The 15,586-nt window shown below is 25.6% G+C and overlaps 4 protein-coding genes across 5 annotated transcripts; 2 read left to right on the plus strand and 2 right to left on the minus strand.

The window, feature by feature from the left end:
• Positions 1-78: 78 nt before the first annotated feature.
• LOC100871018 (alanine--glyoxylate aminotransferase 2, mitochondrial) lies at positions 79-5,242 on the plus strand. Of its 2 annotated transcripts, none has more exons than XM_086905134.1 (8): positions 79-294; positions 387-475; positions 576-760; positions 840-1,155; positions 1,242-1,445; positions 1,511-1,825; positions 1,929-2,180; positions 4,345-5,242. In XM_086905134.1, exons 1-8 carry the CDS (start codon positions 228-230, stop codon positions 4,363-4,365), a joined length of 1,449 nt encoding a protein of 482 aa, XP_086761260.1. In that variant the 5' UTR covers positions 79-227; the 3' UTR covers positions 4,366-5,242. The 2 variants fall into 2 exon arrangements, with proteins under 2 accessions (XP_086761260.1, XP_031771096.2); XM_031915236.2 differs by lacking the exon at positions 4,345-5,242 and adding an exon at positions 2,265-3,267.
• On the minus strand, positions 2,386-5,893 carry LOC100868241 (transmembrane protein 64). The gene is made up of 4 exons (XM_003691778.4): positions 5,652-5,893; positions 4,324-4,919; positions 4,089-4,250; positions 2,386-4,015 (listed from the first exon to the last, which is right to left on the minus strand). The coding sequence occupies exons 2-4, from the start codon at positions 4,852-4,854 to the stop codon at positions 3,851-3,853; spliced, it is 858 nt and encodes a 285-aa protein (XP_003691826.1). The 5' UTR covers positions 4,855-4,919; positions 5,652-5,893; the 3' UTR covers positions 2,386-3,850.
• Positions 5,894-6,685: 792 nt separating this feature from the next.
• Positions 6,686-11,804, plus strand: LOC100866963 (VWFA and cache domain-containing protein 1). Its single transcript, XM_012484084.3, has 8 exons — positions 6,686-7,160; positions 7,224-7,589; positions 7,663-7,839; positions 7,905-8,371; positions 8,432-8,633; positions 8,710-8,956; positions 9,046-10,079; positions 10,147-11,804. The coding sequence occupies exons 1-8, from the start codon at positions 6,686-6,688 to the stop codon at positions 10,677-10,679; spliced, it is 3,501 nt and encodes a 1,166-aa protein (XP_012339538.3). The 3' UTR covers positions 10,680-11,804.
• On the minus strand, positions 11,315-15,087 carry Rpn1 (regulatory particle non-ATPase 1). Its single transcript, XM_003691768.4, has 4 exons — positions 14,872-15,087; positions 13,954-14,681; positions 12,313-13,883; positions 11,315-12,239 (listed from the first exon to the last, which is right to left on the minus strand). Exons 1-4 carry the CDS (start codon positions 14,947-14,949, stop codon positions 11,938-11,940), a joined length of 2,679 nt encoding a protein of 892 aa, XP_003691816.4. The 5' UTR covers positions 14,950-15,087; the 3' UTR covers positions 11,315-11,937.
• Between the last annotated feature and the right edge of the window lie 499 nt (positions 15,088-15,586).

Here is a 15,586-nt window from a genome sequence, read left to right on the forward strand (position 1 = left end):
TATATTTAATACACGAATATTTATATAAAAATAAGTTCGTTAATTTTTAGATTTATTTATGCATACATAATCGAATAACATTTGTAGTATATATTCGATCGTCAAACATAAATCAATATAAAGTTCATAAAAGTAAAAAGTAAATTACCAATAATTTTTAACATAAGATATAAATCAGCAATAGAATTTATATTTTATATTAAAAATTATTAAAAATTTGGAGAAATATGTTGAATAAATGTTTACGAATCACCGCAATTCGATCTAATTTAATATATTTTATGAATTTAAAATGTAAGTATTTCTTTATGTATTAAATTTTAATTAATTATTCAATTAGTTTTTTTATAGTTAAAATATATTTAAAATAAAATACAATATCTTAGGGTTTCCTATACAAAAAAGAAATTCTGTAAGTACATCAAATGATTTTTTAAGAATGCCCGATTGTGATTATACACCTTCTATCTATAAGGTAAAATGTTTTATTTACATATGAAAATTATTTTTTTTATATTATAAATATATTAATACATAATATATAAAAAATTACATTTCATTTATTTATAATATAGGGTACAAATTATGAATTTATTAAAAAAGCATACGAATTAATTGTATCTCCTTCTTTAAAGCAATTTTACAAAGAACCATTATTAATATATGAAGGTCGAGGGCAATGGTTATGGGATCATCGTGGAAAACGATATTTGGATATGTTTGGCGGAGTTGCTACTATTTCTGTTGGTCATTCTCATCCGTAAGACTACATAAGATATATATTGATAAAAATGTGATGAAAATTGAGAAATATAAAAAATAATATATTTTTTTTTCAGAAAAATAATAGCTGCTATATCTAAACAAGCATCGAAATTAAACCATATATCTTCCGTTTATATGCATCCTTTTTTATACGAATATGTAAACAAGTTAATAAGTAAATTTTCGAGTAAATTAAAAGTTGTATATCTAACAAATAGTGGTTCAGAAGCAAATGAATTAGCGTTTCTAATGGCTAGACTTTACACACGTAATCATAATATTATTTCATTAAGAAACAGCTATCATGGTACAACTTATGGAACATCAGCATCTACAGCGATAAGTACATGGAAGTATCCATTTGTTATACAACCACCTGGTTATATACACGTAATTAATATCAATAATAATTAATATTGATCAGATTTTGCTAATAATTCAAAATGGAAGTAAATAATTGTATGGAATCATTTCAGACAGTATATCCAGATATATATAGAGGTAATTGGGGTGGATCGAAATGTAGAGATTCGCTTATACAAGTGATAGGAAGAAAATGTGATTGTAAAGATAAAGAATGTATAGCTTCTGAAAAATATTTTCAAAAATTTGATGAATCATTTCGTTTTAGCTTGCCATGTTCGCATAATATAGCTGCATTTATAGCTGAAAGTATTCAGGTATTTTTTTCGTTCCTGGTTTTGTTTACGATCAATTAAAAATACAAAAGTTACGCAATTTTTAGGGAATAGGAGGAGCAGTTCAATATCCCAAATATTTTCTTCAAAAAATATATAATTATATTCATGAAAAAGGTGGTCTTTGTATAGCGGATGAAGTTCAGACTGGTTTTGGTAGAACAGGAGAACATTTTTGGGGTTTTGAAAGTCACGGTGTAGAACCGGATATAGTGACTCTAGCAAAAGGAATAGGAAATGGATTTCCTCTCGGAGCAGTAGTTACAAATAATGAAATTGCCAATAGTTTAAATTCTGCATTACATTTTAATACATTCGGAGGAAATCCACTTGCGTGTGTTGTAGGATCAACAGTGTTAGATGTAATTATATTCATTTATATGTTCCTAAAATTATCTTATAATATTGTTAAGTATAACAATACAATATTAAATAATAATATAATAAATTAAAATGATAATTTAGATCATAGAAGAAGAAGGTCTTCAACAAAATGCACATATAGTCGGCACGTATTTGATCAATCGTTTGAGTACTTTTTTATTAGAATTTCCCAATATCATTGGTGATGTTAGAGGAAAAGGATTAATGATCGGAATTGAATTAATTTCAAACTCCGAGACGAAAAAACCTTTAGAATCTGAACGCGTACTTGAGATTTTCGAGAATATTAAAAATATGGGAATTCTCGTTGGAAAAGGAGGGTTACATGCAAATGTAAGTTAAATAATAATTATATATTTTTAGATTTTTAAGATTTATTATATATCTGAATATTAATGATATTCGATATATATATAGGTATTACGAATAAAACCACCTTTATGCATAACAAAAGAAGATGCAGATTTTACATTTGCAGTTATTAAAAGAGCATTAGAAAAATATAAAAAAAAATATAATTAAAAACAAAATTATAAAATAATATGTGAATATAATTTCTTTTATTTGGTATAATTTGGTATATTACATTTGTACAATGCAGTTCTTTTTTTTACGTGGTACATCTTAATTTATCATGCAAATTGGTACAGTATTTTATATACATAGTCATTCAAAATAAACAATAAAAGTTACTAATTATATTGATAATGTAATGAAATAAGGCTATATAATACATATAGCTATGATAGATATGATATTATACAGATCAATCAAATTTAAAAAAAATTAAATTTAAATTAATATAATAACATACACAATAGAAAAATGACAAAAGTTTTGAATAATGACAAAATAATATAAATTTGCAGCCACAATTATTATATTTTCAGTCTTCCCAATAACAAATGCATATCAAGTTTATTTAATAATTTGTTATGTAATATATAAATATTATATGAATGTTCTGTTTTTTCTATAAAAATGCAATTATGTAATCTTTTTATATTAATTAATATTTTGTATTCTGTACATTATATTTAAGATATTATATTTAAGATATTATATAGAAGTCAAATAGTTAAAATCATATATATCTGGATTTTTTTTAAATAATTTTTATATGATCTTTCTATATTTAATTTACTTTAACACAGTTACAAAAATACATATTCATTCACAGAAAATATCATGAAAATCATGCATATCTTGTAAAAATATTTTAAACTTTTTCTTCAATACATTGTACAGTATAGCTATATTTTTTGCTTTATACATTCTTTCTTTGCACATTTTTTTATACAATGCAATTATATAATCTAATTATATAATGTACTCATTATAAAAGAGAATTCAAATTTATATACAAAAGAATTTTATTTTTATTTAAATAAAATAAGTTATTGTTTAATATTCCAGAATCTTCATGTTTTGTATATTTGATTGACTTTTAATTTTTCTCCCAGTTAATCAAACAATAAATTCTTCCATATAAAGTTCAAATTAATAATAATATTTTGGAAGACTTATTATAATATAAAGATGTATTAGCAAAAATAAATGCAAAGCTGCCAACAATTCGTACATTAATTAATACATATCAACAAATATAAATGCACTCAATTTTTTATAAAGATAACAATACATGAAGATTTTTAAATGTAAAATAATTAATATGTAAAAAAGAGATTTGGCACAAATAATAAATGTAATATGAACATGATGCTCTATTTTTTTTCAAATTGTCTAATTTTCATTAAACTATTTTCAATAAAACAATTATTAATTGTTATTTGTATCACAAAATATTCAGTACTTTCAATAAGAATATTATATGGAAAAGATAAGCTATTTCTGTTATAAATGAGTGTATAATTATATCTGCTGTAATATATTAAACTTCTTGAAATTATTAAATTTTCTATTTTTCTTTAAGTAAATAAAATTATTAAATATGAAACATGCAATGAAAAAGTTTTTTCATTTTCAAAAAAAAATTTCCATTTTTAGGCAATTAGATTTGTTAAAACAATTTTAGAATCTGGTAATGTATCAAGAAGATAATGAGAAGTATCAGCCATTGAGGCAAGATCAGCCTCTAATAATGCTAGCTGAAGTTCTCTACGTGCTTTTTGTACAACATATACCATCAATGAAATACCTATTAGAATCTGAAATTGAAATGAAAAAATTATTTGTATTTTTAAATATTATGAAAAATTAAATCTTAATTTCTTTATATACTTGGAAACAGAAGACAATATAACTAGTTGCTGCTGTTGATTTATCTTCAAGAACATCTTGCATAGATCTTAAACTACTGCCCAAATAAATATTGATGATCTGAGCAGGTAATAATCCTAATGCACTAGCTATATGATATTGAATGCCACCCATATTACTTATCTAAATATTTATATATTATTATTAATATAATTTTTTATTAATATTGTTAAATATTAATTATAAAAAAACATACCGCAAAAATTGTATTTTGCAGACCAAAAGGAATAGGAGTTAATCTTGCAAGTAACACAACTTTGAAAGCTTGTGATCCAGATATAACTCTGAGAATTGCTCTTGCAGTATCATTTTGCATAAGAGTTCCAATAGGTAATTTGGATGATAACAAACTAAGAGTTACATGTGCTATAGCTATTCCCAAGTTGGCAGATAATACTACCATGACAATACCTCTTAATATGCCAAACAGATAACCACTGGCAATAATAAGAAATAAATAACCAATTACAATAGGGAATGAGACCACTGTGAACAATGCAATGAATATTACAGTAACGATCCATATATTCTGATGTTCAATCCAATAAAGTAACACTTTAATATAATCTCTGCAGATAAAAACGATTGCACCCAAAAGAGCCAGAGTAGCAATTGTTACAGCAATATAGCATATTGAATTTGAATGGATACAATTGCATTGTATTGAAGTAGAATTTTTAGATGAACGAACACCAGTTTCCACATCTTCTATATTAATTATATCCATGTCCAAAATATTTATTCCTCATTATGAAAGAAAAAAATTTATTTAAATCTCATTTTTTCTATAACCTGTTCAAGAAATACCAAATCAAAAGATTATATATATTTAACTACATATGTGTACAAAATAGCACAAAATACTTTATTTCTTATCAATTTTACTTTTGAGTTATCAATATTATATATAGTTTGATGGAAGTAATAAATAAAATATTAATGAATAGATATAGATATTAAGGAAAAAAATATCAATTTAAAAAAATATATTTATATATTTATCTTTAATTATCTTTAATATATTTATATATTTATCTTAAGATATATATATTTAATATGTTTTTCCTAATGTGTAAATATCTATTTATGAATAAAAAATAAATTTTTATAATAAATTTGCAAACTTTTTTATTTTTTGATTTTTTTTACAAAACATATATAATAATAAATGTATAAATAAACAAAATCTTTATTTAACTCTTAAATTTTAAATATATTTTTAAAATATTAAAAACAATATTAAGATATTAGAAAAAATGATAATGACCAGAATAATTTTAATCTTGATACATTATCGCAAATAAACTTTAATTAAATTATTTAATTTTGTATTCATATTATAAATAGAATAAATTTATATATATTTTTTTTATCTAAAAATCTATTTCTTTACAAGCGCACATAATATGAAAAAAAAACTTTTTATTACAAAAATAATTTTATTCATAAATACCATAATAAATCATAATTATAAAATCATAGTAAAATATACAAACAATATATAATAAAATTTATTATTTTTACCTTATAACACTATCATAATAAAAAATTCGTAATTCGTAATTTTCTCTAATTTGTCCATTAGATAAACAATGTTAAGTCTTATTTTCGATGTTTTCACTATTATATTTTTATGACATAATATAATAATATTGTAATAAAATGCCTCCACATATATAAAAACTTGTAAAACATATTAACTGAAATCCGTTTATGATTCTCGTTTGTGTCAAGCAGTATAGATCAGTGTAAAAGCAGGAACATTTAATTTTTCAATACTATTGGTCCATCAATGAAAATCCTATAAAAAAATACAATTTTATTATATTATAATATTATATTTAATATTCAAATTATTGAAATTCTAAATAATAATATATTTAAAAATATTTTTTAATTTCTTAAAATTTAATATAGCATCATTCTCTCTATAAAATTATAATTAAATTTTCTTAAATAAAATTTTCATACTATTATATTTGATCATTAATTATTAATGAATGTATAAATTATCATTAAATACATTTAAATTTAACAATTTAATATTTCTATATTTGATTTATTTATCAAAAATTGTATTACATGTTGATAATTATATTTTTTTTTTAATTCAAATTTATATAACAACATATTTTTCTGAAAACTATACATATTTACTTTTACGAAATTTAAAACAAAAAATCGAAAAATGATACCGAAAGAATTAATCAGTGGCTTTTAAAACCGCAATATATATTTGTAATATTAAAGATACATCGATTAAATTTCATTTAGAAAGTAATAGGACTAAGAAAGTAATATTTCCAGTTGTGTACTTGTCAACCTTGTTTGCGGTAGCCTCGTTGTTATGGCGGTATAAAGAATTTTTCAGGTTACATACAAACAAGTGTACAATGGAAAACAGAATGATTATTCACTTATTTGCTTGAATTAATTATTGTTGATCGAGTGCTATAACCATTAATACCGATCCATAATTTTAAATAGATTTTAAGCCATCAATGTTAACGATATACAGTGCATCCAAATTTTGTATGTGATAGAGTTAGCTTGACATAATGATTGTCAAGAGGATATTATTATTAGGATTTGCAGTAACCATCATCATAAATGTGCATAGTTCAGCTGATGAGGGTACAAACACAAATGCAAAATGTCAATTTGGTAAAACCCTGCGAAAGCAGGTAAATGCGGAACCACTTAATGGGACTTGTTTGCGAGACATCGTGATTCGATTGTCGAATGAATTTCGGTCAATTACTGAAGCAGAACTTGGTTTGAAGCCGTTCCAGAAGATGCTTGGTGAAATAGAGTTTATGAATGTCTCAAGTAGTTTGAACATGAAATTGAATTTACTTGTGGATAAATTAAATAACAAACTATTATCTTATGCAAAAGTTTTAAAACAGAGCTATAACATTATACAACCGATCTTAGCAAAAAATGAAAATCTATTTGAATATTCTGAATCTACAAATGGATTAGATTTAGTATCAAATGGATTGGCTGATTTTTGTTCACAAATTGCACAAGGTATCTAAGCAAATTTATTTAGAATTTATAAATTTCAATTTAATATAATTTAATTTATTTTAGAATTGGCAATCCATTTGAGAAATCAAGAATGGAAAAATCTACATCTCTTGCCTTTTAAGTATCCAGTTACTATGTGTGGTCCACCTAGTGCAGGACATAATATTGGACCTCTTTTATTATCTCAGTATTGTCCAAAAAAGAATGTATTACTATTGATTGAACATGCTATGTTTATGTCTGAAGGAGATATTACTCTAGCTCAAATAACTGCAGAGACAATAATTGATATGTTGTCTTATACAGATCATGTTAATGTTATTGGTCTTTCTAATAATAGTTCTATTCATTGCAAAGATGGTTTATTGAAAGCTACAGATGTTAATAAATTTCAACTATCACGTTATATTCACAGTTTAAATAGAATAGGTATTTATTATTTTATACATTATATATATTATAATTCTTTATTATCATTACTTAAATTTTGTTCAAATTTTAGAAACAAATGATACAATAGAATTTGATTTTAATAAATTACTACAACATGTAAAAGGAGAAATAGTTTTTATACATTTAACTAATACACTTAAACTTACATCTCATTTACGAAAAATAAAAAACATGATTTCTACAGAAAAAGTAAATGGCTACATAAAAACAATATTAATTCTTTCAGGTAAGTTGAATTATATAGTAATATATTTTTCATTTATAATGTATGTTAATATGTATTTTTCTTAGATCAAGAATCACATTCAAATATTAAAAATTACAATGATATTGTAATTCTTCCTACACAAAATATATTGGGCTTTGAAGTATCAAAATTATTTTCTGACTTGAAATGTTCTGAAGATCATAAAAAAGATTATTATTTATCTGATCCATATTTTGATTTATACAGTAAAACTATGACTTTATCTATTGGACATATTACAAACAAAGCATTAATATCTTTAGATATTAAATTACGAAATTTTCTTGATGATATAACATATTTTAATGCTGGTGCACATGTATATGCTGTACTATTTGATAACAAAGGTATAGTTTGGATTAATAAAGATTTCCCAAGAATGGAAACAATAATAGATCAACCGCTTAGAGTTCATTTACATCATATAGAAAATATTAGTTATGAAACTGTAAAAATAATGATCGAAGAATACGAAGGTGTTATAAACGTTAAAACACAATTAGGCAAACAGGTATATTACTATTTATAAGTATATATAAAATTCATATATGATTCAGTTTTTAAATTTTAGAAATGGTATCGGTGGAAACATTTAACATATACGGATTTAATAGTATGCTTAATATCAGCAACTAATGAAAGCACATTACCTATTGCAAAATTAGTACCAACATTGTCAATGAATATTTTACATCATCGTCTCGATCTTTTAATGCATAGCTTTGCCGATAAAGAGATTCTTTGTACTTATCATAATAAACTTTTATCTTTATGTAAGTTATTAAATTTTGAAAATTTAAAAGTTAAAAAAAAAAACAAATATGAATAAAAAATGCATTTATGTTTTAGCAATGGGAGTAGTCTATCTTTCTCCATGGTGCTTTCAATCTCCAACAGAACAACTTAAATTATTAGAAACTGGAACTGCTGTAACAATGCAAAGTTATATGGCATATTTGAAAGATTTAACAGGCTTATTAGCTAATCCTGGTCTACATCAATCTGTTAGACCAGATGTAGCTATGTTGACTCAAATGTTGGCTTATTTTAAAATTAGACATATAGAAAGTGCTTTAAATAAATTTATCATAAGAAGGTATATTTATATATTTTTTAAGATTATTATTTTAAAAAATAGAATTTTAAAAAATTTATTAATTAGATATTTATTTTGCTTTATTATAGATATATCATGGGAGTTGTGAGTGGAGTATTAGAGATATATCCAGGAATTATGCTTGATTCTGGTTTTGATCCTAAAAGAAGAATATGGTATGGAAAAGCATTAGAGCATCCTGGAAAGTTAGTTTTTACATCTCCTTACTTGGGTGCTGGTGGTTCTGGATATATTGTTACTTTAAGTCACACGATTCATCGTAATTCGGAATCAATTATTAAAGATGATGCAATTGCAGTTGTATCTATGGATGTAACTTTAGGTTTTATTTCAAGATTTTTGAAAGAAATGTTTCCATTTTGTAATAATTTGACGGTAAAATGTTTTCTAATGGATGATAAAGGATATTTAGTATCACATCCAGCATTATTAGAACCGACCGGTAAAATCGAACAACAACATTTAACTCATAAGGAATTATTGGTTGCAAATGATATATTAAATCATGAGCTATTTGTGAAGAAAAAAGCTTGCATAAATTATTTAGATGGTACTGTACAAAGATATTATCAGTTTAATACGTCACTTGATGAAGTTCTTACAAATATAGTTCATGGTGAACATTGTGTCAAATATCAAGTATCAGCTATACCAGGAACTAATGTATTTTTAGGAATAGTTAATGTGACTTGTAATTTATTAAGAGCTTTTTGTCCATGTAGTACAATGGATCGTTCGTGTTTAAATTGTAAAAGAATGGAACAAACTGAATGTGAATGTCCTTGTGAATGTGCTCTATATTATTCTAATTGCGCAGAATATACTATAAATGAAATAAATCTCGAACCTTGTCCAGCACCATATGAACAAGGAGGAAATTCACAGATGTCTTGGATACAATCTACAAATTTAAAAACGTGCCCATCAATTGATTGTAAGATATTCAAAATGGAAAATGATTGTTTAGGAGTTGTAGGTTGCCAATGGTGTCACATAGACAATGATGGAGAAACGCCATTGCAAGTACCGTTTTGTAGCGATATGTCTGTATGTTTTAGAGGCATTCTTGGATCTTTTATGCCACTTAGTGATGGTACTTATAGTAAGTGATTGTAATAAAATACAACATATTTTTTATTATTCTTTTTTTTTAATGTAATTCTTTTTAGATTCTCAATCAACAGAAGAAATTACAATACGTGAATGGCCATCAGTTGGACCTGTAGCTGGTGGAATATTAGCATTTCTTTTAATATTAGGCTTAATGCTATTTTGTTATAGACTTCGATCTGTTCAATCTGGTTTAGAACATCAGTGTTTACATATACATACTTCACCTGATATGTTACGTATGACTCACTTAGAAGGTGATGCAGAACCTATGGAATTGGAACAAACAAAAAACAATTTAGATTCTCTTATAAGAGATGGCATAGAACCTATATCACCATATAGGGTTTCTTCAAATTATAGGAAACCACCTGGGGGTGATAGTGATCATGGATATAGTACTATGACACCTCATGATGATTCTGAACAACAAACATTTGCTGAACCATTACTAGTAGTTGGTAGTAACACTGAACCTGATTTAAGAAGACAATCTATTTGTCTTCCTTCTCCAATAACCCATTTAGGGTCTCCTCATCATGTTTTAGCACCAGTTACCGTTCATTGTAACATGGAAGCAAATTTTTGTTGATTAGAATAAGCAATTGTCAAGAAATTTTTCATATCATTTCTCAAAAACAGAAAAAATTCAATTTGATAAAATTGATGTAAAATATAATATAAAAAGTAAATTTTAATTTTCTAAAAATTTTAAAGAATTTTTTTAAATATTAAAATTATACTTTAAATATGAGTGTTTCAGAAATGGATGGTATAAGTAGACAAGTGAGTGATTTTGAAACACTTTATAGTGATATAGACTTATAGTCTGTTAGTATTATTTTTAATTAATACTTTAAGAATTAATATTATTAATTCATTAAAAAAAAATACTTAATTATAAGTAATGAAATCAAATATGATTACTGACTCTGACATTACCGCAATGGTAATGTTTTGATACTGTTTTTTTACATTTTTATAGTTAAAAACAATATAACAAATGTAAATGTGTTCGTATTACTTAAAATAATCATATATTTTTTTAAAAAAATTGAAAACAAATTGTGCAATTTAGATATCATATATTATTAATACATATAGTAAATATATAATATATATGTATTTTAACTTAAATATGATACCTTATTCTATAATTTGTTTTCATTATATATTTTTTACAAAAAAAAAATTGACTTTGTGTATTGTGTAATGTAAGCTACATAATTTAAGATTTTTAATAGAATTTATTGAATAATATAAATTCGCGTAATCGTTAAATACATATATACATTTTCATACATGATAGTACTTTTGAAAAAAATTTATGATTGCTCATTAATGACACAAATTTTTATGGCAAAAAAATCATTTTTTCAAATATATATATATTATATATATCAAATATATATATATATATATATATACACACACACACAACTTCATATTTAATATGTGACTGACTACTTATTATTTCATCTTGCCAATTCATATGTATAGTAAACAAAAATTTTTACTATTTTTGTAACTCGTGAATATATAAAATGACTACTTTTTGAATATTTTACACGTTGATCAGTATTTTAATTATTAAAGTATATAATTATTGTTAAAAAATGTAATTTTATTACTATAATAAATGAAAATACAAAAAATTAGTAAAACTATTGATTTATTTATTATTAAAATGTTTCAGCGATTTGTAAAAAATAAATCCATAATAGTTTTAATTAGTTTAGATCTATTGTTTAATTCACGAATTATATACCAAGAAGATAATCTGTATACACGCAATAGTTTCATTATATTTAGTTTATATAAAGCATGTTTTTCACTTAATTATTTTATAATTAAGGTATAAAATCCGGATTTTTCCTTAAAATTACAAAACCTTCCATGATTGGTGTTAAAGGAATATATTCTTCAGTTGCAAGTTCTGCTCTTTCACCATATGCTAATAAAACAGGAGTTGTATGTGTCTGAAAACCAGTAATAGTTTTAGGTTTTCCCGCTTGACCTACGACATCTACAGCAAGACCAACCCTTACTGGTACAGCTAGAGGATTTAACTTTTCATCAAATGTTACTAACATTCTTGGTTGCATTGCAACTGCTAATGTGTATAACAAATAATGAGATCGACCTAAAATGACTGAAAACAAAAATCATATTTATTTAATATATCTTAAATAATCATAATATTTAAAGAAAGTTCAAATACTTACTGTTTTTTACATCGAGAAAACCAATTAATGTAGCTAAAAGTCCAGCAAGAGCTACAGGACTTAATACTTGTCTATCACTATGATATGGAGATAAAGTCAAAGTTCCTTTACCAAGATGCGTCAAACCTTGTGCAATACGAACCATGAACAAATTATTCGGATCTTTTGCGTGAAACTGAGCAAGTTGTCTTAACATTGCTGCCAATCTTGCATTATTTGTTCCAGCTCCAACTAAACCCATTGCAAAGATAGCATTATGTGCTACTTCTGGATCACTATCATGAGAAAATTTGGACAATGTATCAAGTATATTCAGTTTCGGATTGGAAACTGATATAAGTCCAAGTGCAAGAGGAACAGATCGTCTAATAACAGGTTCACAATAACGTAATAAATGACCAAATGTTCTATATGCCATTTCAGCACCAATTTCTTCTCCCATTGCAATCAAAGCAATACCAAGAACAGCAATTGCCTGTCTTGAACTCAGATCCTTTGTTTTATCTTCTTTTTTTTCTTCTTTCTTATCTTTATCCTTACGATCGCTTTTGTCTTCTTTTTCATTTGATGGTTCATAATGTTCAGAACAAATATGTAAAAGATGTTGAATTTTCAAGACATTACCAGTACCAGCATATGCACATACTTCTACTAAAGTTGTGGACATTGATTTAAAAGGTTCAGGTACTATTTCTAAGGCTGCTATTATAGCCTCTGCAGCTTCTTGTTTGCCTAAGAAACATAATCCAAGACCTAAAGGTAGAAATCGAGCGTAGGTATCTTTAAGATCTGCTTCCGACTTCTCCATGAGGGCATGCATTATTGTTGTTGTGACATAAGCATTGCAAGAACCTACTGCAACCATTCCTAAAGCAAGGCCTGCTACACCAATGACTTCCCAACTAGATTTAGGATCACTAAGTACAGGAATTAAAAGACCATAAACAGCTTCTCGATTTGATCCTGCATATGCTAATCCAAGACCAACAATTGCACCAATACGCATTGTATTACTACTGTGTAACACATAATCAGATAAAAGAGCTAATGCAGGATCACATTCAATCCTCACGCGACAATTAACAAGACCACAAGCTAATAAAGCGCCAGATTTAATATAATCTTCAGAAGAATAAAGATATTTGTCTATTGGTGTTAAGCCTCCATCGACATCCCATAATAAAACGAGACCAAGAGATGCTGTTGCACTCAGCATTCCATGTTCTTTGTTTTTGTACAACCATTTGTTTCCATCTTCAACTAATAGTTTGTCTTGCCCAAAAGCTGCATTCACAAAACCATTAACAAAACTTGCAGCAAGATTTTGTCTTGCTGAATCTACTTGACCACCACCAAATGGAGATCTAGAATTTTCTAAATGTGATTTGTATACATCTTCTGGTGTTTTTGGTTCCATTATATCCAATTCACGAGCGAGATTGAGGAAATGATAATTTAATAATGAATTGGACATGATTTCTACTAAATCATCATATTCTGGAGTAGATTCTGGAAGTTCCAAAAAAATTTGCTGTCTACCCAGCATAAATGCTAATTGTTTCTGTATTGACCTAAAAAATGAGATATTATATATTAATTTAAATTTTGATAGATAAAATTAATTTCAATAATTTAACTTACAAATCAGTACAGTTTGTAAATATATCTTCAATAAGTGGCAAATCATTCAATTGCATTGCCAATCTAACAGCCTGAGGATACTGACCAAACTTTCTGTATAATTTTGCAGCAGCATGAAGTAGAGTACTATTTTCTGGATCTGCCACATATGGTACACAACTTGTTAAATATAAACAAACTCTTTGATATGCACTTTCATCTACATATTGTTCCAATAAATCTAATCTTTCAATTTCCATCAATAAATCACAGGCTTCAGTTTCTGCATTATGTGCCATATTATAAGGTACAATTTCATGTACCAGAGCTATTAGTTTCTTACTAATAGCTTCTGCATCATCTGTTAATTCATCCCATTCACCAGCTAACTCTCCTGATAAATGTCTAACATATTCATGTCCCCATTCTCCAATAGCTAAAGCAGATCCAGTAAGTCTATATTTAAGACATTCTCTACCTTCACCCATTGTCATAGCAAGAACAGAAATAACATCAGAACATAATTCCTTGGACTTTGCATCTGTTATCTTTTCATAGATGGATTTCATAGTATCATAATGAGGTCTCATAAATTTAAGAGGTTTTGGAACACTGGTCATTGATGTTGTGGATGCACGAATATGATTACGTAAAGATTCTAAAGCTAAATAATGTAAACTTGTATTAGGGTCTTGTAACCGTTCAACGAGGTTAGTTAACTCCTCTTGCAAGAGTTTATCTTCTTCAGACTAAAAAAATACGTAAATTAAATAATGTTAAAGTCTATATAAATTTTTTTTAATATTATTTTTTATTTATTAATATTTTATGTTATTTACATTCATAACACAAATAAATACAATCTTTTATTTTATATTTTTATGTACTTTTATAAAATTATATATTTTGACATAATTTTTCAATCAAAATAGGACTTACCAGTTCATTTTTATCTTCTTCTTTTCCACTTCTGATTTCCTTATTCGTTTTTGATTCTACTTTCACGCTTTCAGGCATTTTGTTTTGAATTATTGCATAAAATGAATGCAAAATACAAAATTCAATTCTACCTTCGATCTACTTACAATCTAGGTTAGAATAAATGTAAAACTTATTTGCGAGTCACCGCTATTTCTCATGAATCAGAGATATAGTAGATTCATATATAACGTTAATTTCTGCATTTCCTAGTTTGAGGTTCCAATTTTGTTCACTAGGTGGATATTTTGCTTTTACCATAGCGTTACGAATATGTAAAAATTGTAACAATCTATATTATTTTGTTAAGTGTACATTTTAAGTAATGCTAAAAATTGCTTTTATATATTACTGATAAATAAGTTGTGATGCTTTGCTTCATAATTATATACAATTATATTATATATAGGTTATAAAAAATTATAAGGTTAAGTTACTTATTGATGCATTTTACAATTAAATGATTTTTGTGATAATTTATATATAGAAATGTAATCGTGTTAATTTAAAAAAACAATTGAATCTTTTGGTGTAATTGAAAAAAGATAGAATAGCGCGAAAAAAGGCAGCGTTTCGTCTCGAAACCATTAAATAGATTTATCAATGATAGAAGTATAAATGATTTTTTTTTTTTAATGAATTTATATTTATTGTGAAAAAAAGATAGAAAATGTAG

This window comes from Apis florea, unplaced genomic scaffold (genome assembly GCF_048593485.1).
Source record: "Apis florea isolate Af1SG1 unplaced genomic scaffold, ASM4859348v1 contig_2411_pilon, whole genome shotgun sequence".
In the NCBI taxonomy this organism is placed as follows: Eukaryota; Metazoa; Arthropoda; class Insecta; order Hymenoptera; family Apidae; genus Apis; species Apis florea.

What these genes read in the sequence shown, in the direction of transcription:
- LOC100868241 (XM_003691778.4), bottom strand. Translation starts at nt 4,854, where the DNA reads ATGGATATAATTAATATAGAAGATGTGGAAACTGGTGTTCGTTCATCT. An exon ending in TGCAAAATACAATTTTTGCG is followed by an intron (nt 4,251 to 4,323) that starts GTATGTTTTTTT and finishes ATAAATATTTAG; the next exon opens with ATAAGTAATATGGGTGGCAT. An exon ending in ATATTGTCTTCTGTTTCCAA is followed by an intron (nt 4,016 to 4,088) that starts GTATATAAAGAA and finishes TTTCAATTTCAG; the next exon opens with ATTCTAATAGGTATTTCATT.
- LOC100871018 (XM_031915236.2), top strand. Translation starts at nt 228, where the DNA reads ATGTTGAATAAATGTTTACGAATCACCGCAATTCGATCTAATTTAATA. An exon ending in ATATTTTATGAATTTAAAAT is followed by an intron (nt 295 to 386) that starts GTAAGTATTTCT and finishes ACAATATCTTAG; the next exon opens with GGTTTCCTATACAAAAAAGA. An exon ending in TAGGATCAACAGTGTTAGAT is followed by an intron (nt 1,826 to 1,928) that starts GTAATTATATTC and finishes ATGATAATTTAG; the next exon opens with ATCATAGAAGAAGAAGGTCT.
- LOC100866963 (XM_012484084.3), top strand. Translation starts at nt 6,686, where the DNA reads ATGATTGTCAAGAGGATATTATTATTAGGATTTGCAGTAACCATCATC. An exon ending in AAACACAATTAGGCAAACAG is followed by an intron (nt 8,372 to 8,431) that starts GTATATTACTAT and finishes TTTAAATTTTAG; the next exon opens with AAATGGTATCGGTGGAAACA. An exon ending in AATAAATTTATCATAAGAAG is followed by an intron (nt 8,957 to 9,045) that starts GTATATTTATAT and finishes GCTTTATTATAG; the next exon opens with ATATATCATGGGAGTTGTGA.
- Rpn1 (XM_003691768.4), bottom strand. Translation starts at nt 14,949, where the DNA reads ATGCCTGAAAGCGTGAAAGTAGAATCAAAAACGAATAAGGAAATCAGA. An exon ending in AAGAAGATAAAAATGAACTG is followed by an intron (nt 14,682 to 14,871) that starts GTAAGTCCTATT and finishes GTATTTTTTTAG; the next exon opens with TCTGAAGAAGATAAACTCTT. An exon ending in TTTTCTCGATGTAAAAAACA is followed by an intron (nt 12,240 to 12,312) that starts GTAAGTATTTGA and finishes TTTTGTTTTCAG; the next exon opens with TCATTTTAGGTCGATCTCAT.